This window comes from Anolis sagrei, chromosome 8, assembly GCF_037176765.1.
Source record: "Anolis sagrei isolate rAnoSag1 chromosome 8, rAnoSag1.mat, whole genome shotgun sequence".
NCBI classification, from domain to species: domain Eukaryota; kingdom Metazoa; phylum Chordata; class Lepidosauria; order Squamata; family Dactyloidae; genus Anolis; species Anolis sagrei.
Genome location: NC_090028.1, coordinates 20909291 through 20936451, shown reverse-complemented (window position 1 = coordinate 20936451; position 27161 = coordinate 20909291). Strand labels below are relative to the sequence as shown.

At 42.0% G+C, this 27161-nt stretch overlaps 1 protein-coding gene across 1 annotated transcript; it reads left to right on the top strand.

The window, feature by feature from the left end:
• The first annotated feature begins 15513 nt into the window (after positions 1-15513).
• RRAD (RRAD, Ras related glycolysis inhibitor and calcium channel regulator) lies at positions 15514-24977 on the top strand. Its single transcript, XM_060788443.2, has 5 exons — positions 15514-15550; positions 15636-15982; positions 17762-17835; positions 21409-21613; positions 24054-24977. Exons 2-5 carry the CDS (start codon positions 15637-15639, stop codon positions 24329-24331), a joined length of 903 nt encoding a protein of 300 aa, XP_060644426.2. The 5' UTR covers positions 15514-15550; position 15636; the 3' UTR covers positions 24332-24977.
• The last annotated feature ends 2184 nt before the right edge of the window (positions 24978-27161 follow it).

Sequence of the window (27161 nt, the reverse complement as noted above, 5' to 3'; positions counted from 1 at the left end):
TGAGGAGGTGTTTGCCTATGTGATGGCTGCTGTGTATCCTATGAGATGTTGCAAAGCAAAGCACAAGAGGAAGCCCGCAAACATGTCATTCCCCCAATTCGGTTGAAGGCAAGTCATAGTTGGATGATAAGGTTTATGCACCAACAAAACCTGTCTGTGCAAAGGAGAACCACCCTGTGCCAAAAGCAGCATAATTACACCGAGAAAGTGGAAAGCTTTCACCACTTTGTCTTGCGTATGTGCAAGGAAATGTCATACCTCCTTTTCACAAATTGGCAAATGCTGACTATTGTGCAAATAGATACAGTATTTCACATCAAGAAGAAATATGCAAGACCTCTCTTTTGAGGGCAAATATAATGTTATGAATTGAAACTTTTAGGAATAGGCTTGTTTACCTCCACCCTAAATGGTATGGTCCAGGAGTCAACTCAACCTGCTTTCTATATGACATGAGGCTAATTATAATGGTTACTACTATTATTAAATTAACTTGCTCCGTTAAGAGGAAAGACATCACCTCCTCATTCAAGTGCCATCCATTCAAACAGCATTGTGTGAAAAAGCTGGAATTATTTGTTGTTGCCTAAATATTTAATGTCTGTCAATCCTGGAAGAATGGAAAATCAGATGAAATACTACATAGTTGTAAATTGTTTTAAGTGGACCCATTCTACCAAGGAAGATTTTTTAATCATTGGTTCCTCACCAGCAACAAGTACTTACAATCCGAAGCAAATCCAGCGAAGAGTCATGCTGATTTCATGTGTGACTAGACAGCAATGGCTATGGTTTCTTCTTCTTCTTCTTCGTGTCAGGAGCGACTTGAGAAACTGCAAGTTGCTTCTGGTGTGAGAGAATTGGCCATCTGCAATGACGTTGCCCAGGGAACGCCCAGATGTTTGTTTTACTATCCTTGTGAGAGGCTTCTCTCATGACCCCACATGGGGAGTTAGAGCTGACAGAGGGAGTTTATAAAAGATCGTGATATACTATTATTATAAATCACGCAGCGTGCCACCAATTATAATGTATATACTATATATCAATCCCACATCTGAACACCACTGTAAAAGATTATATCACAGCCAGTGATGCGAGGCTGGAGGCTTATTAGTATTATGTCTGGGCAGGATGGATCTTCCCCAGATATTTTCCTTTCTTCAAAGATCCCACCCCTGTGCCTCCAATATGGTAGTGAGATGATGTTAGATATGTGTATTGGTAGAGTGATCACTGCTTGTCTTTAAGCTTTCTTGCGGATTAAAGCTGCCACCAACCTAAGTAGTTTTAGGATTTTAAAATGAGTATTTGAGGTAAACTTTTCCCACTCCTGCCAACACTGCTTTTTCCCTTGGTTCCCAAACAACTGTTTGATAAGAGGCTTTTCTGTAATAACAAGATGTTAAAATGCTGGAACTATCACAAATGCTTTATGATTGAATGATACAAAGTAGAGATCTTTTGAAAGTTAAAACAGAACAAGGTTTATTTATAAAAACAGACAACGAACTACTTCTGAGAGGTACAAAAAGCATGACTTGTTACAAAAGTACTTCAGCTTGATGGTTGCTTGAACAAGTTTCTTCACTTAGTTACAGACGGAGCTAACCAAACAGTTCTGACTGATAGCAACAAAAACCCTCACTCTACTTCAGAGAAATAGTAATGAGTTCTGACTAACCTATCCTAGGTAGTCCCCTGAGTTATTAGCTACCTCTTCCCTAGAGTTCTTCCTGCTAAATAACCCAGCCTAGAGGAGCCCCCGGTGGTGCAGTGGATAAAACCCCTGTGCCAGCAGGACTGAAGACCAACAGGTTGCAGGTTCAAATCCGGGGAGGGGCGGATAAGCTCCCTCTAGCAGCTCCAGCTCCTCATGCGGGGACATGAGAGAAGCCTCCCACAAGGATGATAAAAACATCAAATCATCTGGGCATCCCCTGGGCAACGTCCTTGCAGACGGCCAATTCTCTCACACCAGAAGTGACTTGCAGTTTTTCAAGTTGCTCCCGACACTACAAAAAAAAAACCAGCCTAGAGAGCTAATCTCTTGTGCTAACTCCCACAATAAATCAGATTGCTGTCTGACCTTTTCCTGTCAGCTCACAGCACTGTCTAACACAGACACTCTTTCCCTGAAAACCCAGTTTCAAAAAATCCTTCTTCGCACACCAGCTCCCAGTTCTCAACTCTCACAGAAGCTGAAATCTTTTCCTTCCTAAGACTTGGCTCCTCCCATGTGCTCTGGCCAATCCTTGGAGACTCCAAACTTCTCCCATCTTCTAACTCTCCCCACTCAAGATGGCTGTTTCCCTGGCTTACACTCCCAAAATAGAGGACTGCCATACTGTTATCCAGGCTTCCTTTCAGGCCTACAAGGTAAGATTCACTACAAAGTTCAACCTATTCTACCCGGATTCAAACTGCTGACCTATTGGTCAGCATTTCTGCCGGCATAACGGTCTAACCCACTGATTTCCACATATTCTCCTCCCATCAAAACCTGAGTAAAGGGAATGACAATGCACTGCATCCTTATGAAATTCTGCCTGAGGCATGACATTTTGCTGCTTGAAGCAAAGCTTTAAATGTATTCATATATTTACTTAATTCATTTGTATTCCTCTTTTCTCTCAGTAATGAGATCCAATCCTTATTTAAAACAGCAGAGAAAATTATGCAAGCTTGGAAGAATGGCTGTTTTGATAATTGAGTCCAAAAAGGAGCTCCCCAACCCCAATCCCGTGATCAGATTATGCTCTATGTTTACATTGAGAAATTCAAGTGATGTGTCATACTGATAAAAGCAGTACCTAATTTTCCCCATCCTATATCCTGTTATTAGGAGCCCTCAGTGGCGCAGTGGGTTAAGTGGCTGAGCTGCTGAACTTCCCGACTGAAAGGTCACCGGTTTAAATCCCGGGAGTGGGGTGAGCTCCTGCAGTTGTTAGCCCCAGCTTCTGCCAACCGACCAGTTTGAAAACATGTAAATATGAGATCAATCGATACCGCTCCAGCGGGAAGCTAACAGTGCTCCATACAGTCATGCCGGCCATATGACCTTGGAGGTGTCTATGGACAATGCCGACTCTTTGGCTTAGAAATGGATAAGCACCAACCCCCGGAGTTGGACACAACTGGACTTAATGTCAGAGGAAAACCTTTACCTTTATTTATATCCTGTTATATGGCACCCTTTTCAAAATATTTCCTGAAAACTGTTTATAAATATCAAAGTCCTTACATTGTGTTGTATTTTTAAAAGTTAGTGGATATTGGAAAGTCTCTTTCATCGCGACTGACATATGAGAATACTGAACAGATATTTGCTGGCATAACCATTGGAGTACATGGATAATAAAACCCTGAAGGGAAGCATTACATTTGATCATAATGGTTCAGGATTGGATTTGACAACACAGGAGGCAGATAGCAAAGTTGGACACATCCTGGGTTGACTCACCATAATGACTGGAAGCTTTCGATTCCTATCTAAAGAGAAAATAGACTAGGTGGGTTGGGAGATCAAAGGGCTTCAATGTGTTGATGAGCAACTATACCCCTCACCGGCCATTCTGTCAGAGGCTGATAGGATTTAGTGTCCAAGAATATCTAGAGGGCTCCATGATTCCCCAGGCTTGAAATGTGTATCTATAGTCAACAGGTTGGATCCAAGACCTCTGGTGACAGAGAGTCTAAAAAAGTGCCTCTGCACAGCCTAGAATCACAGAATAATATGAGTTGGAAGAGACCACGTGGACCATCTAGTCCAACCCCCCGTCATGCAGGAAAAGCACAATCAACAGATGGCCATCCAGCCTTTGTTTAAAAAGCTTCCGAAGAAGAAGCTTCCACCACACCCCAAAGCAGAGAGTTCCACTGCTGAACAGCTCTTCTTATGGTCAGGAAGGTCTTCCAAAAGCTCATGTTTCTTGAAGTGGTCAACTGTGAAATTCACACCTGTGGTATTTCCTGCGTCCACGCAGCTGATTCGGATCCTTATTGAATTAGGCACAATATTCCAGGTGAGGTCTGAATAGAGGGGCACCAAGACTTCCCTTGATCTTGAAACTAGACAGCATAAAGTCCCATTGACCTTTTTACCTGCTGCATCACATTGTTGGCTCATGTTCAGCTTGTTGTCCACTAAGACTCCAATATCTTTTTCACATGTTGATGTTGAGCCAGGCATCACCCATTCTGTATCTCTGCACTTCATTTTTTTTTCTGTTGAAGTGTAGCATCTTACATTGGTCCTTGTTGAAATTCATTTTGTTAGTTTTGGTTTAGCTCTCTAATCTGTTACGGTCATTTTGAATTCTGATCCTGTCCTCTGGAGTTTGTCCTCAGATTTAATTATTAATGGAACTGATTAAAATGTTCTCTCCAGGAATCTCTAAACCCCACAGTGTGGCTGTGTAGTCAACCATTACGGACAACTAGCAATACAAAGAATCATAGTTGGAAGAGGTCATAAGGGCCATCCAATCTAACCTCCTGCCATGCAGATATACACAATCAAAGCACCCTTGATGGATGGCCACCCAGATTCCAAAGAAGGAGACTCCATTACGCTCTGAGGCAGCATATTCCATTGCCAAACAGTTCTTACCATCAGGAAGTTATTCCTAACATTTAGCTATAATCTTTTGTCTTGCAATTTGAATCCATTGCTCCTGTGTCCTAGTCTTCAGAGCAACAGAAAACAAGCTTGCCACCTCCTCAATGTGACCTCCTTTCAAATATTTAAACGTGGTCCTCATATTCCCTCAGCCTTTTCTCCAAGCTGAACATGCACAGCTTCTTAAACTGTTCCAAACCTTTGGTTCATTTTGGTGGTCCTTCTTTGGAAACGTTCAAGCTTGTCCATCTCCTTTCTGAATTGCTTTTCTCACAAGTGGATATAGTGTTATTCCTGGTGAGATCTGATCAAATCAGAATAGAGTGGGACTATGACTTCCTGCCACCTCTAAACACTATACTCCTATTGATGTAGTCTAGAATTGCATTGGCTTTTTAAAGCTACATTACACTGTTGATTCATGTTCATCTTCAGTCACACTGATCTAGAGATTCCTGAAGAGAATAATAATCTAGTAATCTCTACATCAGTGGTTCTCAACCTGGGATCCCCAGATGTTTTTGGCCTTCAACTCCCAGAAATCCTAACAGTTGGTAAACTGGCTAGGATTTCTTGGAGTTGTAGGCCATAAACATCTGGGGACCCCAGATTGAGAACCACTGCTCTACATTCACAAGGGGGATTCTATGGATAGCTTCTGGCGGAGTAGACCATGGATTCATGTTGGAGAACTTACAAAAGTGTTCTCTTGGGCATTTTTTTTAGTTCTTGGCTTTTCTATTTTTATGGGAGTCCTGCACTCCTGATCCCAGAAAATGCTATCACTTCCAAAAATTCAGTATGAGAAGCATTCCTGGGGAGATGCCTTCCAGAAGTTGAGCTCAGAGGGAAAAGGAGGGGAACAAAAATACCAGTAACATTTAGGTTGTACCTCTTATTGCCTATAACTTCAACATGTAAGAAACCTTTATGGAAAGCATTAACATGCTTTAGAGTATTGTTCTGTCGCCACTGGGCCTGTACACAATGTCTTTATTCTACAGGACGCACACTTTAAACCCAGTGGGAAGCCGGGGTGCCCAAAGAGAGATTGTTAGAGACTTCCAAAAGTAATGGGCTTTAGAGTCTATAAAAGTACAACAAAGTCTTTATTAAGGAACAAATCTTCAAACAAAACTTCAAGGCTTTACTATTTAAGTCTTTAAGAGACTGGCACTAACTTGGTTTGACTGTACTATCTCAGCATAAGGAAGAACTCTTTATAATCCCTCCCAGGCCGCTTTCTATCTATGCCTAGTCGGTGTGGGTGCTGCTACCGAAATCCACGTGCATCTGGGTATCGAGCAGACCTTACCGGCTGAGGTTTGAAGATATAGCAGCTGGAGTTCCGTTGTTCTGTAATGCTGTCCTGTGGAAACTTCAGGGCTGGCTTCCCCCTCTGGTGCTGTGAGGCTGAGAGGCTGTGAGCTCTCAGCCAGAGCCTTCGGGACCTTTTCCTTCCGTTTCCCTGGAACTTGATAGTCAGTTTGGACCCCGGATGGTCACTAGATGGACCCCAGGTCGCTGTTTCTATTTCCCCAGAAGGTTTTGAGGAATGAAGCCTTTTCTACGGGACAAACTGATTTGAGTTCTATAGGCTGGCTTCCTTGTGAGTGATTGCCTGGAAAATGGCCCCTTCCCTCCAAAAAACCCAGAGAGGGGCGGGACCAGGGATCTTAACTATTATTGACAGGTGGCTTGCCCTATGAATGCAGCCAAAGGAAGCCACCTATCTGCAAAGTCCCTGCAACTTAGGACAATAAACAAACACTCAGTGCAAAACACAAAATTGGAGCCCCTGGAACAGCCGTTCCAGAACAGTAGGGAAAAATCCGCAGGAAAGATAGGAAAACCCCTAAATGATGTCATGGTGGTGGTGGAAATACCTATCGCAGGAGAGCTGGATTTACCTGTATATACTCAAGTATAAGCTGACCCGAATATAAGCCGAGGAACCTAATTTTACCACAAAAAACTGGAAAAACGTATTGACTGGAGTATAAGCCGAAGGTGGGAAATGTAGCTGCTACTGGTAATCATCAATAGATTATATGTTTTTGAGTATTTACACAAAACTGTAATTTAAGATAAGACTGCCCAACTCTGATTCAACCATTATTCTAACCTCCATCAATGTAAATGTGCTTACCTATTACCTATAATGATAGAATAAAATAATAAATGTAATAACATGTAATAATAATAATAATAAACAATGGAAATTTAATAACAATAATAGTAATAATAATAAAGTAATAAATGTAATAATAACAATAATAGAGTAAAACAATAAATGCAATAAATATAATAGAGTAAAATAATGTAAATGTAATAATAGAGTAAAATAACAAATGTAATAAAAGTAGTAATACAGTAAAATAATGTAATTGTAATAACAATAATAATAATAATAATAATAGAGTAAAATAATAAATGTAATAAAAATAATACTAATAGCAGAGTAAAATAATAAATAATTCGAGTATAAGCCAAAGGGATTTTTTTCAACCTAAAAAAGGGGCTGAAAAACTAGGCTTATACTCGAGTATATACAGTATTTGCAGAGAGAGGACAAGCTGAAGACTGGATCTTCATTCACATTCTTGTCTAATCTAGAATGCAATGTAAGTAGTCTTAATGATAACCTGCTTTGCATTTTGTCCATCCTTAAGGCAGAGCCGCTGTCTATTCTGCTATCGGCTCTAAAATTGTATACAAAAAAATGAGAGGGTGGAAAGACCCAGTGCTGAGCTCATCTTCCGAAGTGGTTCCAAATCTGAAATTCAATCAGGACTGATGAGTGATCACGTCCAGTGTCACTTATGAATCTGCTGCCGAAAATTCCAAGGCATCAGCCAGGAGACTTCCCAAATTCTGACACAGTCACAACATATCATCTGGATCAATGTGCTATAAATAAATACATACATAAACAAGCTAGAATCAAAGACCTGGGTTAAAAATAACTGAAGTCTGAAACTAGAGGATGACACACTTACTACCAAAATAAGCAGCCAAGGAGTTTGCCATTTGCTGGTAAGAGTTTCCTGTAGGTGAGCTCCAAGCAGCAAATATAGAACAAACCAGCCTTTAAAAGAAAATGTTGCAATGTATTCTTAACTCCTAAGAGGAGCCAAATTCATGTTGGATTACAACTCCCAGAATCCCCTGACTAATGTAGGGATTGTTCTTGCTGGCTAGGGAATTCTGGGTGTTGTAATCCAAAATTCTAACTTTTCTTAGCTCTCAGTAGGCATGCCCCTATTTAGTGGTATTATTATTATTATTATTACTTTTTTTGTACCCCGCTAGCATCTCCTGAAGGACTCGATGCGGCTTACAAAGGCCAAGGCCATAATAAAACAACAATATAACAATTACATATAAACCAAAAGCAAATCAAAAACATTAAAGCAATAACAGTAACCAATAAAACAACACGCCGTGATACAATAAAAACTAGGCCGGGCAAATGTAATGGGTACAGATTAAAAAGTGCTGAGTATGCTGAATGATATATAAGGATTTTTGGAGAGGTGCAATGTGCAGACAATCTTAATCTCTAATAAAGTGCTTTTGGGACGTGTTGCTGGGGTTTTCCTATTCTGGAAAGGCACACCGGAATAGCCAGGTCTTCAGGCTCTTCCTAAAGACTGCCAACGTAGGGGCTTGTCTGATGTCCCTGGGGAAAGAGTTCCAGAGTTGGGGGGCTACCACAGAGAAGGTCCTGTCCCTCGTCCCCACCAGTCGCGCTTGTGACGCAGGTGGGATCGTGAGCAGGGTCTCTCCGGATGAACGAAGAGAGCGTGCGGGTTCATAGACGGAGATGTGGTCACGCAGGTAGGCAGGTCCCAAACCGTTAAGGGCTGTGTAGGTGAGCACCTGCACCTTGAATTGGGACCGGAAAATGAACGGCGGCCAGTGGAGCTCCTTGAACAGGAGGGTTGACCTCTGTCTGTAAGGAGCACCAGTTAACATCCTGACCTCTGCCCGTTGGACTAGTTGAAATTTCCGAGCCGTTTTCAAGGGCAGCCCCACATAGAGCGCATTACAGTATAGGCAGGCAGGGAGATTCTCTCACTCGGATACTTTCTCTTATAATCTCTCCTCTTTATTCTAATCTCTTTTATTATTTTTTCTAACCAATATTCAACATTCATGGCTACTGATACTTGTTCAGTTTTTATTCAACTTTGAAAGCATTACAATTAAAAAATAAGGACTAGTTTCAAAAAAAGAGGAGACAGGTGTACACTAATTTGATGTTACTAGAGAAAAGACAGGCTGTATATACAGACAGAGATCTTTCCTCTGAGATCTGACTGTTCTGCATTGGGCTTAAACAGCAGATAACAGGCTATCCATTGTGCTCCCTTGTGAAGAGGCGCACGAAGGAGGGATGTGTTGATCCAAGCCAAATAGACCCTGTCCGCTGAAGTGAGCAGCTTGGCCGGGTGCCACGTCTGTTGCTTCAAGGGAGCCCTTCGCCTCCTTGACGAGTGGCCTTGACTAATTCCAACTGACAAGGATGTTCCTTTGCTGAGAGAGAAGCTGAGGGCTGTCGCTGAGAGCAGCCTGTGACCTTTCTTTGTCACATTAACACTCTTCGGTGTAATCAGTCAGGCAAAGGGGAGTAAAACAATTCCACCAAGTGATTGATAATCTCCCTGTAGGAGTGATGCAATAGGGGCGCTAAAGAGCAAAGTAATAAACAACAACACATAGCAACATACCCACCTCTGAATGCTGGGCATTTCAGCCTACAGAGAGGCGAATCTGGGAATCGTGAGCTGAGTTTAAAGATATTAGGGAATTCTCCAAAATAGCTGAGCATCCAAAAATACAAACAGGATACTTAATTGAGCAGTCAGCTCACAGAAAGCAGAAAGGTGATTCTTTGTGTGGCTACAGAAGACTTTTGAGCTTAGCAGGCAAAGATGCAGAGTTCAATCTTTAAAGTTACCAAAAAGGTTTAGTTACAAATAAGAACTACATTCCTTGATAGGAAAGAATTGGGTCTAAGCTTCTAACTCCATAACGTCTATGTTCCAAAACAAGAGGGAAAACCTCCAAACACCAAATCTCTGCTAACACAGAGTAGAGAAAGGTCAGAATGCAAAGATGGAAGTCTTAAACAAAGGCATGCAACCTGAAGAGTATCTATTCTACTTCACAAATCAGGGTGAGCAGAAAGAGAAAGGGGGAACAAATAAATAATTCCAACTGACATTCAGGGGAAGAGATTCCCTCAGCCTATTCTAAAACTAACTGTTCCTCATTGAGGAGTGCAGATTGACCTACAAAACCCTATATGGTTCCGGCCCAGTGTATCTGTCCAAACGGATCTCCCTCTACGTCCCACTCCGGAGTCTAAGATCTTCTGGAGAGGCCCTGCTCTCGACCCCGCCTCTATCACAAGTGAGATTGGCGGGGACAAGGAGCAGGGCCTTCTCGGTGGTGGCCCCCCACCTGTGGAATTCACTCCCCGGGGAAATTAGATCTGCAACATCGCTCCTTTCCTTTAGGAAAAAACTGAAAACATGGATTTGGGACCAGGCATTCGGACAATCGGGCAGATAAAGAAAGGACTTTGACAATGATTAGGAAATGATCAATGGAATAGAACTATGGAACTCTGAAAAACGAAACGCTGAGCATGAGAATAGTTTTTATATGATGTTATATACTGATTGTTTTAACTGTGATAATTGTTTTAACTATGGTTTTTTACATTATGTGTAATTTGTATAGGCATCGAATTGTGCCTTTTTTGTAAGCTGCCCCAAGTCCCCCCTCGGGGGTTGAGAAGGGCGGGGTAAAAGTACCCGAAATAAATAAATTAAATAAATTGGAGCAATGTGAGGTTGACTTCCAACAAAAAGAATGTTGCCCCATTATGTTTCCAATCATTAGCTGTGCAGGATACTGTTTAGATCAGTGGTTCTCAACCTGTGGTCCCCAGGTGTTTTGGCCTACAATTCCCAGAAATCCCAGCCAGTTTATCAGATGTTACAACTTGTGGAGATTGAAGGCCAAAACATCTGAGGGCCCACAGGTTGAGAACCACTGGTTTAGATCTATTGTTCACTCTGGAATCCTTCACCTTTGGTCCTGAATTCAATAGTGCAGTGAATAAACTCTCAATTCTAAGGCAAATGTTGAAAGGACTATCCATGGTGCTGAATCTTTTTTTTTAGTGGAAGTGGGGACTAGTACAATGGCTGATGACATTACAAAGCTATACAAATAGCTCTTCAAGCAAAGGAGAAGAAGTGACACCTTGCATGCAGCCACTACTACAAAGGCACTGGAGGACAAGGTACTTAAAGGACACTCCTACAGAACTGCAACTTTATTATTCTACTTCAACGACTATGGTTCCATCCTATGCAATCCTGGGACTTGCAATTTAGGGAGAATTCTCACCCACAGAGACTGAGTGCCTCACTGCACGACAGGCCCATGACTCCATGGGATACAACTATGATAGTTAGCATTAAACAAATAGCACGCTCATTCTGTAGTATGAATGTGCCCCCCCAGAGAAAAGGATGGGGATTCTCTAAGAACTGTTTAATTTTTTTTCCTTTTGAAACCATTTATTTCTTTCATGTTTGTGCAAGTGTTGAAGAGAAATCTGGAACTCTGATAGTATTTTCATACACCTGGGTCAATGAGGAGCGGCTTAAGGAACTGGGCATGTTTAGCCTGAAGAAGAGAAGGCTGAGAGGAGATATGATAGCCATGTATAAATATGTGAGAGGAAGCCACAGGGAGGAGGGAGCAAGCTTGTTTTCTGCTTCCCTGGAAACTAGGACGCGAAACAATGACTTCAAACTACAAGAAAGGAGATTCCATCTGAACATGAGGAAGAACTTCCTGACTGTGATAGCTGTTCAGCAGTGGAACTCTCTGCCCTGGAGTGTGGTGGAGGCTCCTTCTTTGGAAGCTTTTAAACAGAGGCTGGATGGCCATCTGTCAGAGGTGATTTGAATGCAATATTCCTGCTTCTTGGCAGGGGGTTGGACTGGATGGCCCATGAGGTCTCTTCCAACTCTTTGATTCTATGATTCTATGACAAAGCTCTAATTGGGACATAATGCTAACATATTCATATAAGAGGGACAAACAACAAACATGGGCTGCAAACCACTTGTGGATACCAAAATCCATGGATGCTCAAGTATAATTTTATATGTAAATGGCAAAAATCAAGTTTTGCTTTATGGATTTTGTTTCTTAATGAATATTTTAAAGGAATATTTTCAAGCCATTGATGGCACCACCTGTGGATGCAGGATCCGTGGCAACAAAGAGCCGGCTTTTCACATTAATTCCTCCTTGCATCTAGATGCCTTTTCCATCAATCAGCCAGCATTTCTTGGTCACTGATTGCACTCAGCCTTCATCAGGATATTTTTAGGATTTCTCCTCCTGAGGTTTTAAAGAAGTCCTCTTTATTTAGTTATGTATGTATGTATGTATGTATGTATTTATTTATTTATATGTAGCATTTCTGAAAACCTTGGAGTTCTGCCAGCCTTGCTGATGCCTCCTTCTTGTGAGTGGGTGGCTGGCATCTTGACTACATAAGGACTGGCAGTGGAAAATAGAGATTTTCATAAATAAAATTGTTTTTGATGCTTCTCAGCCCCTGATTTCTATAAAGGACATTGTTTGGTTTTATTTCAAAAGGTCTATTAAACACTATTTTGGAACCCACTGGGCAAAAGTGGTTAAATAATTGTTTAAATCGCATTAATATATTTGGTAGTGCTTAAGGCACTAGGTAAATAACCTATAACCAGGGCCAATCAAAGCCATTTTGCTGCCTGCAACAGAGTAGAAATGGCAGGTGTCCATGACTCAGCCAAGTCAAAGTGAGCAATTCCCAAAGCCAGCCAAGTTATTTTAGTATGCTGGGAAGAGGGGGAAAACTTTCTCCATTGTGACTCTAAAAATGAAAAAGTAAATACTGGCTGCCCTTTTAATGATATCTCAAATCTGCTATCTAAAGCAAATTCCTTTAGAAGAAATTGAAGACTTGGGTGGACAAGCCTTTGAGAATGTCTAACCCCAATGGTCATTACAACACTGCACTTTTGTCCCATTCCCTAGTTCATGAGCTACAACTTGCACTATCCCATTCCCCTGCTCCTGGTTATGGTTGGCCATGTTTTACGACGGTTCTCACCATAGGTCATTTGGTGCTGTTTTAAGTTTAAATAATTGTTTATTTGCTGTGGTTTTATCTCTTATTGTACTGTATATTTTTTCTTGCGTTGTTCCATGCACATTGTGCCATATGTAAGCCACTTTGGGGAGATGGAGGCGGGGTACAAAAATAAGCGGCTGAGGGGGGGAAAGGAAGGGACCCAAGGCTGAGGAATGGTGGGAGTTGGAGTCCAAAAACACCTCATCAGCTTCCCTGAACCACCTAAACTGGGCTCTACAGGCTAATGGAGACGCCACCTCAGACATCAGAAGAGCTTTTTTTTTTTTTGTCGTGTCAGGAGTGACTCCTGGTGTGAGAGAATTGGCCATCTGCAAGGACGTTGCCCAGGAGACGCCGGGATGATTTGATGTTTTTATCATCCTTGTGGGAGGCGTCTTTCATGTCCCCGCATGAGGAGCTGGAGCTGATAGAGGGAGCTCATCCGCCTCTCCCCGGATTCGAATCTGTGACCTGTCAGTCTTCAGTCCTGCCGGCACAGAGGTTTAACCCACTGCGCCACCGGGGGCTCATCAGAAGAGCTGCAAGACAGAGAACAAGCCACAGAGTCAAGACGAAGATTCACCCAGAGGAAAAGAGTTCTTGCCATACATCAAGGGAACCACTGACTGCATAGGGAAGCTGATGAGGAAACACAACATACAAACAATCTACAAACCCACCAAGAAAATTCAACAAATGCTACGTTCAGCAAAGGACAAGAGGGATCCTCTCACCTCTGCAGGAGTCTACTGTGTACCGTGCAGCTGTGGACAAGAAGTCTACATAGGGACCACCAAATGCAGCATTGCCCAAACACGAATCAAGGAACATGAAAGGCACTGCAGACTAGTTCAACCAGAGAAGTCAGCCATAGCAGAGCACCTGATGTATAGGGTTTTGACCTACAAAACCCTATACGGTTCCGGCCCAGCGTATCTGTCTGAACGGATCTCCCTCTACGTCCCGCCTTGGAGTTTAAGATCTTTTGGGGAGGCCCTGCTCTCGGCCCCGCCTCTATCACAAGCGAGATTGGTGGGGACGAGGAGCAGGGCCTTCTCGGTGGTGGCCCCTCACCTATGGAATTCACTCCCTGGGGAAATTAGATCAGCGACATCCCTCCTTTCCTTTAGAAGGAAATTAAAAACATGGATTTGGGACCAGGTGTTTGGGCAACCTGGCAGATGAATAAAGGACTACGACGACTGATGGGAATAGATAATGTGGAACGAAATATGGACTCTGAGTGGCGAACGCTGAGCTTGAGATTGGTTTATTGACTGTGATATGTGTTGATTGTTTTAACTGTCTTAATTGTTTTAATTCTGTTTTACACGTTTATTTGTATTGTTGTGTGGGCATTAAATTGTGCCTTTTTGTAAGCCGCCCTGAGTCCCCCCTCGGGGGTTGAGAAGGGTGGGGTAGAAGTACACGAAATAAATAAATAAATAAATAAATGATGAACCAACTTGGACACAGCATATTATTTGAGAACACAGAAATGCTGGACCACTCTCACAACCACCATGTCAGGCTACACAGAGAAGCAATTGAAATCCACAAGCATGTGGACAATTTCAACAGAAAGGAGCAAACCATGAAAATGAACAAAATCTAGCTACCAGTATCAAAAAACTCTAAAATTACAACAGCAAAACAACAAAGAGGAAACAAGCAAGGGCATCTAATCACCTCTCGACGAAAGATTGCCTCAGGCACAGGCATGTAGCTGGGGGGGGCTTGGGGGGCTTCATTCCCCCCCCCCCCGAAATTCTCATGGTGGTCCGCGAGAAGGCCTTACTGGTACATTATTTACACTGTTACGTTTATTCATATCATGATTTGATCACCAAGCTCAATGGGGGTATTGGGGTAATGATACAAAAGGTTTGCTAGGGTTGACCCTCTTTCACTTGGACTCAGCCCCCCCCCCCCCCCCCCGAATCGAAATCCTGGCTACGGGCCTGCTCAGGCACTGCCAGGCCACCAAATGCTAATCAAGGTGGTCAGTTGAAACATTCATACCTAGCTCCAACAGACAAAGAGTTCTTTGCCCCACCTTGGTCATTCCATATAAACCCAATTTTCCTAGTTCCAACAGACCTCACTACCTCTGAGGATGGTTGCCATAGATGCAGGTGAAACGTCAGGAGAAAATGCCTCTAGAACATGGCCATATACAACAGCAAACAATCAGGCACATCTAATCACCTCTCAACAGAAGATTGCCTCAGGCACTGCCAGGCCATCAAATGCTAATCAAGGTGGTCAGTTGAAACAGTCACACCTAGCTCCAACAGACAAGAGTCCTTTGTCCCACTCTGGTCATTCCACAGATATATAAACCCATTTTCCTACTTCCAAATAGACCTCACAACCTCTGAGGATGCTTGCCATAGATGCAGGCGAAACGTCAGGAGAGAATGCCTCTAGAATATGACCATATATCCCGAGGAAACCTACAACAACCGAATCCATTCTTCTTTTCCCCTCAGGAAGGGGCTTCTATGACGCACCAGGAGGAGGAGGAGGATGACAAACGAGGGGAGCGCTCTATTCTAATTCGCAACCTGATTGGAGGACGGGTTGAACCGACGTCACGAAGGCGGAGCATCCGAAAGAGTATAAATAGACGCGCGAAGTTCTGTCATGAGGTGAGTGGAGTGAAAGAAGAAGGGGAAGAAGCAACAGAAGTGTTTGTGTCAGGAGTTTCTGAGGTAAGTGGCGGATACTGGAAGGAAAGGACGCCTCGAAGGAATGGCAATTGGGCCCCGCTGGAACTTAACTCTTTCTTTCCCTCAGGATGACGCTCAACCGCAGCGCCCGCCTGAACGTTCCCGACCGGAGGCGCGGGAGCACGCCCTTCGCGGCCCAGCAGCAGCTCCAGCACCAGGAGGCTCTGCACCGGCGCAGCATGCCGGTCGACGAGAGGGAGCTCGCGGCTCAGGAAGAGGAACCGGAAGTGGAGGTGGAACTGCCGCGCCGGGCCTCGGGCTCTTCGGACTCGCTGGCTTCCACTTCCTCTTCCGGCAGCGACGCGGAAGGGAGACTCCACAAAGTCCTGCTGCTCGGGGCGCGAGGCGTCGGGAAGAGCAGCCTGGCGCGCGTCTTCGGAGGCCTGGAGGAGGGGCCTGAGGCGGAAGAGGCCGGTGAGTGGCAGGGGAAGGGAAAGGGGCCAGCACTAGTGGTTCTCAACTTGGGGTCCCCAGATGTTTTTGGCCTACAACTCCCAGAAATCCCAACAGCCTCAGGCCCCTTCCTTTTCCCCGTCAGCCGCTTAAGCGGCTGAGGGGGAAAAGGAAGGGGCCTGAGGCTGTTGGGATTTCTGGGAGTTGTAGGCCAAAAACATCTGGGGACCCCAGGTTGAGAACCACTGAGGCTGAGGAAGTGGTATTTATTTATCGTGTCAGGACCGTGCTCTGACCTACAAGAAGCACTGCCTGAACATCCAGCAAAAAGTAGGTGCTAGAAACAATACCATACGAAAGCTGACTGGCACAACCTGGGGATTACAACCAGACACAGTGAAGACATCTGTCCTTGTGCTATGCTACTCTGCTGCTGAGTATGCATGCCCAGTGTGGAACATATCTCACCATGCTAAAACAGTGGATGTGGCTCTTAATGAAACATGCCGCATTATCACGGGGTGTCTGCGCCCTACACCACTGAAGAAATTACACTGCTTAGCCGGTATTGCACCACCTGATATCCGCTGGAAAGTAGAGACATCCACCAAGGCAGAGACATCTCCAGTTCATCCCCTGTTTGGGTATCAGCCAGCACGTCAACGACTTAAATCTAGACATAGTTTTCTAAGATCGACAAAGACACTCGCTGGAACACCTCAGCAAACGAGAGTCCAAAAGTGGCAAGCTCAAACCCAAAACCCAGAAATTAGTTACTTAGTATATTATTGTGTTGTTTTTAAATGGTTTGTATGATGCTAGCATTTAATTTTTGCTCCTGCTGTTGTTAACCGCGGTGAGTCGCCTACGGGCTGAGAAACTGCGGTATACAAATAAAGTAAATGAATAAATAAACCTCAACCAATGGCTGATACCAAATGAGAGGCTCCCCCCTGGGCACAGAGGACTGGGCGACTTGGAAGGCGCTGAACAGACTGCGCTCTGGCACCACAAGATGCAGAGCCAACCTTCAGAAATGGGGCTACAAAGTGGAATCCTCAACATGCGAGTGTAGAGAAGAGCAAACCACTGACCACCTGCTGCAATGCAACCTGAGCCCTGCCACATGCGCAATGGAGGACCCTCTTGCGGCAACACCAGTGGCACTCCAAGTGGCCAGATACTGGTCAAAGGGCATTTAATCAACTAGCAAGCTTGCAAACTTTGTGTTTTGTTTGTTTCTTTAAAAAATGCAATGCAACTGTTTGGTCTGCTCCTGACACGATAAATAAATAAATGGCCAGGTTGTCCTACCCTCCGCCTTTAGAGACGTCTGCTTTGATGCACGTTTCAGGGATTTAGTGAACTAGGTATCTTTTCTGCGCCCCGGTGGTGCAGAGGGTTAAACTACTGCACTGCTGAACTTACTAACCGAAAGTTTTGGTGGTCTGAATCTGGGTAGTGGGGTGAGCTCCCGCTATTAGCCTCAGCTTTTGCCAACCTAGCAATTCGAAAACATGCAAATGTGAGTAGATCAATAGGTACCACTTCAACGGGAAGGTAACGGTGCTCCATGCAGTCATGCTTGCCACATGACCTTGGAGGTGTCTACAATGCCGGCTCTTCAGTTTAGAAATGGAGATGAACACCACCTCCCAGAGTCGGACACAACGAGACTTAATGTCAAGGGGAAACCTTTACCTTTTAACTTATTTTTTCTAAAGATGAGATCCTTGTACATTATAGAAAACGTCACAGGGAAAGCTCATATTTCTTGTTCTCATGTCTCTCTCTTTATAGGCAATACATATGACAGATCCATTATAGTTGATGGTGAAGAAGCTTCTCTGGTGGTGTTTGACATATGGGAGCAGGTAAATTGTATATTTCTTACATGTTCTATGTATCATACTCTGTCCTATATAGTCCATAGAGTGCTCATTTATGGGTAAACCTGGGCTCTCCAGGGGTTTTGGACTTCAACTCCCACAAGTCCTCACAGCCTCAGGCCCTTCCTTTCCCCCCTCAGCCGCTAAAGCAGTGGTTCTCAACCTGGGGTCCCCAGATGTTTTTGGCCTACAACTCCCAGAAATCCCAGCTAGTTTACCAGCTGCTAGGAGTTCTGGGAGTTGTAAGCCAAAAACAACTGGGGACCTCAGGTTGAGAACCACTGCGCTAAAGGAAAGAGAAAAGGAAAGGGCCTGAAGCTGTTAAGAATTGTGAGAGTTGAATTCCAAAGCACCTGGAGGGCTGAAGTTTGCCCATGCCTGATCTGTCACCATATATAGGCTATAACAGTTGCCTTAAAGAGCTTGGTAAACTTACTTTTGTGGTCATGTTGGAGATACTTTTACAGTTGCTGTCCCAGAAATGAGATATTTATTTACGATATTTCTACCCCACCTTTCTTACCCCAGAGGGGACTCAAGGCAGCTTTATATGCCTTAAAACACAATGTACACTTAAATAATTATTAAAATAGAATTTTAAAAAATACATTAAAACATTTTAAAACCATACATTCAGAGTTAAATGCATAATTCAATGGTTATTGCACATTGTTCCAAGTTCTCTAAAGGCTTGGTCACAAAGCCATGTTTTCACTCTTGTGGAAGGTCAGGAGGGAAGGGCTTGATCTAATATCCCTGGGGAAGGAGTTCCACAGCTGAGGGACCACCATAGAGGAGGCCCTGTCTCTTATCTCCGCCAATCATGCCTGCAAGGGAGGTAGGACCGAGAGCAGGGCCTTCCCAGATGATCTTAAACTCAGCGGTGGTTCATAGAGAAATACACGTTCGGACAGATAAGCTGGGGCACAACTGTTTTGGGCAAGGGTCCTCAAACTTTTTAAACAGAGGGCCAGGTCACAATCCCTCAAACTGTTGGAGGGCCAGATTATAATTTGGAGAGAAAAAACCATGAATGAATTCCTATGCACACTGCACATATCTTATTTGTAGTGCAAAAAACACTTAAAAACAATACAATAATTAAAATGAAGAACAATTTTAATGAATATAAGCTTATTAGTATTTCAATGAGAAGTGTGGGCCTGCTTTTGGCTGTTGAGATAGGGTTGTTGTTGTTGTTGTTGTTGTGTGCTTTCAAGTCATTTCAGACTTAGGTTGAATCTGAGTATCCGGCCCCTAGGCCTTTGTTTGAGGACCCCTGGTTTAGGGCTTTATAGGCTAAAGCTAGAATTTTGAATTGTTCTTGGTAGCAGATTGGCAGCCAGTGGAGATGATGTAACAGGGAGGCTGTATGCTCCCTGTACGCTGCTCTGGTGAGCAATCTGGCTGCCACCCGTTGGACCATTTGTAGGTTCCAAACAGTCTTCAAAAGCAGCCCCACATAGAGCGCATTGCAGTAGTCTATTTGGGGTGTAACCAGAGTGTTATTTTTATGGCCTTGCCTTTTCATGGCTTCTTTCATCATTTCCCTTTCTACTTGTTTATCCTACTTGTTTTGGAAACTCCAGAGTTTCCAAAATCAAAAACAAGCAGGATAGTATGAATAGAACAATGTATTAAAAACATATGTAATAGAGTAATATAAAGAAAACATATATACAATATAGCAGATGTCTGGATATCAGATTTGATCAAAAGAACCAGCTTTAAAATGAAAAGTATATGTATAGCAGTCATTTATGAGAGCAAACTTTAAACTCACTAATTCAGGGGTCCTCAAACTAAGGCCTGGGGGCCAGATACGGCCCTCCAAAGTCTTTTATCCGGCCCTCGCTTGGGGTCAACCTAAGTCTGAAACTACTTGAAAGCACACAACAATAACAAAAACCCTATCTTATCAGCTAAAAGCAGGTCCACACTTCCCATTGAAATACTAATAAGTTTGTATTTGGTAAAATTGTTCTTCATTTTAATTATTGTATTGTTTTTAAGTGTTTTTTGCACTACAAATAAAATATGTGCAGCGTGTATAGGAATTTGTATTTTTTTAAATTATAATCTGGCCCTCCAACAGTTTGAAGGACTGTGACCTGGCCCTCTGTTTAAAAAGTTTGAGGGCCCCTGCACTAATACATAATACGTTGTTTCTGTATTAGTTAGTTCAAGGTTTGCACTCTGAATTGGTCACTGTAAATATTCTTTATACTCGGGGAAATAGATTTTTCTTTGCCTCAGCCCCTGGTGGCACAATGGGTTAAATCCTTGCACTGGCAGGACTGATGACCGACAGGTCAATGGTTCGAATCCAGGGAGAGCATACTGAGCTCCCTCTGTCAATTCCAGCTCTCCATGCAGGGACATGAGAGAAGCCTCCCACAAGGATGGTAAACCATCAAAGCATCCAGGCATCCCCTGGGCAACGTCCTTGTAAATGGCCAATTCTCTCACACAGAAGTGATTTGCAGTTTCTCAAGTCATTCCTGACACACACACACACACACACACACACACAAAAGCCAAAATCAGAAATGCCCCAATTCTGGCAGTCTTTAGGAGGAGCCTGAAAACGTGGTTGTTCCAGTGTGCCTTCCCAGAATAAGGAAAACTCTCAGTGAAATGCCCTCAAAATGCACTTTAACACAGATTTAGGATTGCCTGCTCACCCTCATCTCTCTTTGAAAACCCTATCCCATTTATATCCTACCTTGTTCATGCCTAGCATTATTTTTTAAATTTTAAATTATTACATTTGGCCTGGCCATAGGTTTTTAAATGCTTGTGTGTGACTGTTATTGTTTATTTTTTATTTATGACATTTATTTTAACTGTTTTGTATTGATTGTTTTGTTATTGCCTTTGTTTATTGATGTATTGTGGGCTTGGCCTCATGTAAGCCACACCGAGTCCCGTGGGGAGATGGTAGTGGGGTATAAATAAAAATTATTATTATTATTATTATTATTATTATAAGTGGAAGATTTGTAGTATCTTAAAGATTGTTTTGCACCTGTATCCTAATCCTTTAGCCTTCTAGACTGGCACCTTATATCTCTTTACCCCATGGTAATAATGCATAAGACCACATAATGCATAAGGCTTTTGTTTGGCCTGTGGGGGGAGAGTGATTGGGAAACTATGTTTTAATCTGTTTTATTGCATTTGTATGTTTTAACTGTTTTATAATTTGATAAGTTATATTTATTATTTGTATGTATAATGAGGCATTGAACTTTGCCATAATCTGTAAGCCGCTCTGAGTCCCCTTCAGGGTGAAAAGAGCAGGGTATAAATATAGATGATAATAATAATAATAATAATAATAATAATAATAATAATAATAATAATATTCTGGCCACTAAAACATACCATTACATTCAAAAGAAATTCAAAGAGTGACAGAAGAAATTAAAAGTAATACTAACAGTGCAAGAAAACAGTGGTGCATAGATTGGAAAATGCTCTTCTTTTAAAAACAGAACATCTAAAAATAAAAGGAATCTTAATTGCAATGGTCTTCATTCCTCTTTTTCGCTTTAGGACGATAACCAATGGCTTCAGAACCACTGCATGAAAATGGGGGATGCTTACATTATTGTGTACTCAGTGACAGACAAAGTCAGCTTTGAGAAAGCCTCTGAGCTACGAATTCAGCTGCGAAGAGCAAGGCAAACGGAAGATATCCCTATCATCCTTGTAGGAAATAAAAGCGATCTTGTCCGATCACGGGAAGTCTCTGTAGATGGTAAGAGAAGCTACAGCAATGTAAACTCAGATGTGGGGCAGATTTACATTTGGGTTGGTGGGGTTTTGCAAGCATAGGACCATGGCTCTCCTTGTCCTGAGAACACTGTGCCCGAACAGGATCACTTCCCCGTCATGTTGGCTCTGGGTAAAGAGAAGCTAGAGAATATTTGTACTTATGAGAACCAGGTTTGTATCATCAAAATAAGCGACGCTCACTTAAATACTACTCTCCTGGCAGCTTACATTTTAAAAGGTGGAATACTATTTGGTTCCTTTCATCCCTCCCTAATAATTCTAAAGAATAAAATAATTATTCAGGTGTTAGGTTTTAGGAGAAGGCTAAAACAACCCCAAACACACTATGTATGGTTTGCTTTGAGTTTTCCAGGCTGTATGGCCATGTTCTAGAAGTATTCTCTCTTGACATTTTTCCCACATCTATAGCAGTCATCTTCAGAGGTTGTGAGGTCTGTTCAAAACTAGGCAAGTGAGGTTTATATATCTCTGGAATGTCCAGGGTGGGAGAAAGAACTCTTGTCTGCTTGAAGCCAGTGTGAATGTTGCAATTGGCCACTTTGATTAGTGCTGCTTCAAGGCCTGGCTGATTGCTGCCTGGGGGAATCTTTTGTCTGGAGGTGTTAGCTGGCTGTGATTGAAATCCACAACAGAAAGGAAGAAACCATGAACATGAGCAAAATTGTTGGGAGATAATGCTTCTGGAACGTGGCCATACAGCCCAGAAAACTCGCAGCAACCCAGTAATTCTGGCCAAGAAAGCCTTCGACAACACATACACTATATATGTGTGTATAATTCAGTGTTGCAAAATGCGGTACCTACTGCTTATATGTCTTTAAAGGATAGAGAGAAATGTATGTACAGTGAATAGCCATGACGGCAAAATAGAGGCAAATCTTTTTGCAGGACTTCTGGATTGTGGCCTGTTTTTTCCCCCAGTAACTTTTCTATATGCTGCTTAAATAAAGAAACATACTCATATATACTCGAGTATAAGCTGAGCTGAATATAAGCCAAGGCACCTAATTTTATCACAAAAAACTGGGAAAACGTATTGACTCGAGTATAAGCCGAGGGTGGGAAATGCATCCAATATGGGTCAATTTCAAAATAAAAATAGATACCAATAAAATTACTTTAATTGAGTCATTAATAGGCTAAACGTTTCTGAATATTTACATAAAACTGTAATTTAAGATAAGACTGTCCAACTCTTATTAAACCATTATTCTAACCTCCTTCAATATAAATGTACTTATTATTAAAATAATAAATATAATATAAATAATATAGTAAAATAATGAAAATGCAATAAAAACAGTAATAATAGAGTAAAATAATAAATGTAGTAATAATAGGGTAAAATACTGTAAATGTAATAATAATAATAATAATAATAGATTAAAATAATAAATGTAATAATAATAATAGGGTAAAATACTGTAAATGTAATAATAACAATAGAGCAAAATAATGTAAATATAATAATAGAGTAAAATAATAAATGTCTTTATAATAGGGTAAAATACTGTAAATGTAATACTACTACTAATAATAGATTAAAATAATAAATGTAATAATAATAATAGGGTAAAATACTGTAAATGTAATAATAATAATAATAATAGAGCAATAAATAAATAGAATAATAATAGAGCAAAATAATGTAAATATAAATGAGTAAAATAATAAATGTAGTAATAATAGGGTAAAATACTGTAAATGTAATAATAATAATAATTATTAGATTAAAATAATAAATGTAATAATAGGGTAAAATACTGTAAATGTAATAATAATAATAATAATAATAGAGCAAAATAATAAATGCGATAATAATAGAACAAAATAATGTAAATGTAATAATAATAGAGTAAAATAATAAATGTAATAAAATAATACTAATAACAGAGTAAAATAATAAATAACCTTGACTCGAGTATAAGCCGAGGGGAGCTTTTTCAGCCTAAAAAAGGGGCTGAAAAACTAGGCTTATACTCGAGTATATACAGTAATTGCAAACAAATAGCCCAACTGCAAACATAGTTTCAGCAAAGCTAAATGCTAAAGAGAACTATTTAAAAATAAATTTGTGAGTAATATAAAAAACATTTTAATCAGAGTTGTAAGGAGGAAAAAACTTTCCAGCTATCTATTAGGTACTAATTGCGATTTTCTTTTGTAATCCTAATTTTGGCTATATAGAGCCCCCATAGTCTAACTGACTTACCGGAGTTGCCAGCAAAGGCGAAAAGGAGGAGGGATTGGAGGGAAAGCAATGCCTCTGGTCCTTCTTGTGGGCTTCCAGGAGGCATTTGGTTGACTGAACATTGAACTTCATGGGCCATCAGCTGAAACCTCAGTCAAACCGGTGGCTTTTGGTTCTTAACTGATGTTCCTATCCTCCTTCTCTCCTTCAGAGGGACGCGCCTGTGCTGTTGTCTTTGACTGCAAATTCATTGAGACTTCAGCAGCTCTGCATCACAATGTCAAGGACCTTTTTGAAGGGATTGTCCGGCAAATCCGGCTACGCAAAGATAGCAAAGAAGACAATGCCCGGCGGATGTCCAACACAAAAAGAAGGGAAAGCATCAGCAAAAAGGCCAAGCGGTTCCTGGGGAGAATGGTCGCAAAGAACAATAAGAAAATGGCATTTAAGGCCAAGTCCAAGTCCTGCCATGACTTGTCAGTGCTTTAAAAATAGCTTTATGCTTTTTAGACCAGATGCTGTGTATATGGGTTGTGAATGTGTCCAACTGTTAGGAATGAAGGGGGAAAAGAGACAGTGAGCACAAAAGCTACACAGTGGGAGAAAACAGAATCTCCTTCATGCCTTATGGTTCCTCAAACCAAGCCTTGGAAGTAAGCTGACTGTGTCTTCATTGGTTACCAGTTTATAAGCTTCGTACAATATGTGTGTGCAAGCAACTGAACTAATTTCAAATTCAGCGGCTTTATATGCCTACATTCTCATTGTGTATATTTGCAGACTGCCCTGTTTAGACATCAGGAGAAATGCCAGAATGAATGATGTGACATTAAATATTGGGGGGGGGAGTATCACCAGAAACATGTCTCCTTTGCAGAGCAAAACTTGAATCCTTGTACGCAGGCTCGTACACTTTTCTCTCTTTGATACATATCTCTATATTAGAAAAGAGTAATCTTTAAAAAAAAACTAAATGTGGGCTGGAGGGATGCCATTGAAAATGCAATTGGCTCAGTGGAAAAAAACATATGTCAATCAAATACAACTTTTGACATTAATTTGCACTTTCATAAACTTGTAAGTTGTTGTTTACATGCAGATTTTTATAATAAAAAAATTCTGATTATTTCAAGAAGGACTTCTGGTTTTCTTCAAGCTGTCGCAACTCAGGGTAGTTTTCACCTTGCTCAAGATGCCAACACACACCAAGGCTGTAGTTTTATAGTTTATTGAGAAAAAGCAAAAATTCAAAACAGAGAAATAAAGCTGCAGAAGTTCCAAAGGCAAAATAGAGACTTAAAAGCAAAGGCAAAGTTTCCAGGATCCATAGGCAAAAACATGAAGCATAATCCCTTAGCAATGATCAAACCCAGTCTTCAATACGCCAGAAGCGGTCCACAAAAGCCGAGGCTATTCCACAGCAGTTAACGGGGAAGAAGTAACATTAAATAACCCTCCCAAACATGAAAGCATTGCGTTGACCTTTGGCTTCTCTCTTGCTAGCAAGGCGTGTGCTTCGCCAGACTCTTAATTGCAAACAGCCCTGACTGCTCTTTAATTCACTATCTTCAAACTCCTTATTTCAGTGTTTCTCAACCTGGGGGTCGGGACGTTTCGCCTGCATCTATGGCAAGCATCCTCAGAGGTAGTGAGGTCTGTTGGAAGTAGGAAAAATGGGTTTATATATCTGTGGAATGACCAGGGTGAGACAAAGGACTTTTGTCTGCTGGGGCTAGGTGTGAATGTTTCAGCTGATCACCTTGATTAGCATTCAATGGCTTGGAAGTGCCTGGGGGGAATCTTTTGTTGAGAGTGATTTTATGTGCCTGTTTGTTTCCCCTCTGTTGTTTTGCTGTTGTAATTTTTGAGTTTTTTAATACTGGTAGCCAGATTTTGTTCATTTTCATGGTTTCTTCCTTTCTGTTGAAATTGTCCACATGCTTGTGGATTTCAATGACTTCTCTGTGTAGTCTGACATGGTGGTTGTGAGAGTGGTCCAGCACTTCTGTGTTCTCAAAGTTTCCTGTACGGTTGTTCAGAAGAGGGGGATACGAGCAGATGCAGATTGTCACACAACCAGAAGCTCCATCTATTGGACGAGTGGGATTTTTAACGTAAGATCCTCCTCACAATGGTACAGCAGAGTAAGTTATGAGCAGCAGCGTGACCCAGCAGCAGTAGCCCAAAGTGTTAAAAAGAACAAAAACACACAGACCAAAGTTATCTCTTCCATAGGAGGCTTTTCTTTGTAGTAAAATAATATGGTTGCACTGTTTACAAGAACAAGGTTTCTATAACACAAATAAAGTTCTTTATGTATTGTCGAAAGGCTTTCATGGCTGGAATCGCTGGGTTGTTGTAGGTTTTTTCGGGCTATATGGCCATGTTCTAGAGGCATTCTCTCCTGACGTTTCGCCTGCATCTTTGGCAAGCATCCTCAGAGGTAGTGAGGTCTGTTGGAACTAGGAAAAGGGGTTTATATATCTGTGGAATGACCAGGGTGGGACAAAGAACTCTTGTCTGCTGGAGCTAGGTGTGAATGTTTCAACTGACCACCTTGATTAGCATTTGATGGCCTGGCAGTGCCTGGGGCAATCTTTTGTTGAGAGGTGATTTTTTTGTGGTGTCAGGAGTGACTTGAGAAACTGCAAGTCACTTCTGGTGTAAGAGAATTGGTGTCTGCAAGGATGTTGCCTAGGGGACATCCGGATGATTTGATGTTTTTATCATACTTGTGGGAGGCTTCTCTCATGTCCTCGCATGAGGAGCTGGAGCTGATAGAGGGAGCTCATCTGCCTCACCCCGGAGAGGTGATTAGATGTCCCTGATTGTTTCCCCTCTGCTGTTTTGCTGTTGTAATTTTAGAGTTTTTTAATACTGGTAGCCAGATTTTGTTCATTTTCATGGTTTCCTGCTTTCTGTTGAAATTGTCCACATGCTTGTGGATTTCAATGGCTTCTCCGTGTAGTCTGACATGGTGATTGTGAGAGTGGTCCAGCATTTCTGTGTTCTCAAATAATCTGCTGTGTCCAGGTTGGTTCATCAGGTGCTCTGCTATGGCTGACTTCTCTGGTTGAAGTAGTCTGCAGTGCCTTTCATGTTCCTTGATTTGTGTTTGGGCAATGCTGCTGCATTTGGTGGTTCCTATGTAGACTTGTCCACCGCTGCATGGTACACGGTAGACTCCTGCAGAAGTGAGAGGATCCCTATGCTTGCCATAGATGCAGGCGAAACGTCAGGAGAGAATGTCTCTAGAACATGGCCATATAGCCCGAAAAAACCTACAACAACCCAAAATTCTTTATACTTCCTTCTTTGC

What these genes read in the sequence shown, in the direction of transcription:
- RRAD (XM_060788443.2), top strand. Translation starts at nt 15,637, where the DNA reads ATGACGCTCAACCGCAGCGCCCGCCTGAACGTTCCCGACCGGAGGCGC. An exon ending in GCCTGAGGCGGAAGAGGCCG is followed by an intron (nt 15,983 to 17,761) that starts GTGAGTGGCAGG and finishes CTCTCTTTATAG; the next exon opens with GCAATACATATGACAGATCC. An exon ending in TGTTTGACATATGGGAGCAG is followed by an intron (nt 17,836 to 21,408) that starts GTAAATTGTATA and finishes TTTTCGCTTTAG; the next exon opens with GACGATAACCAATGGCTTCA.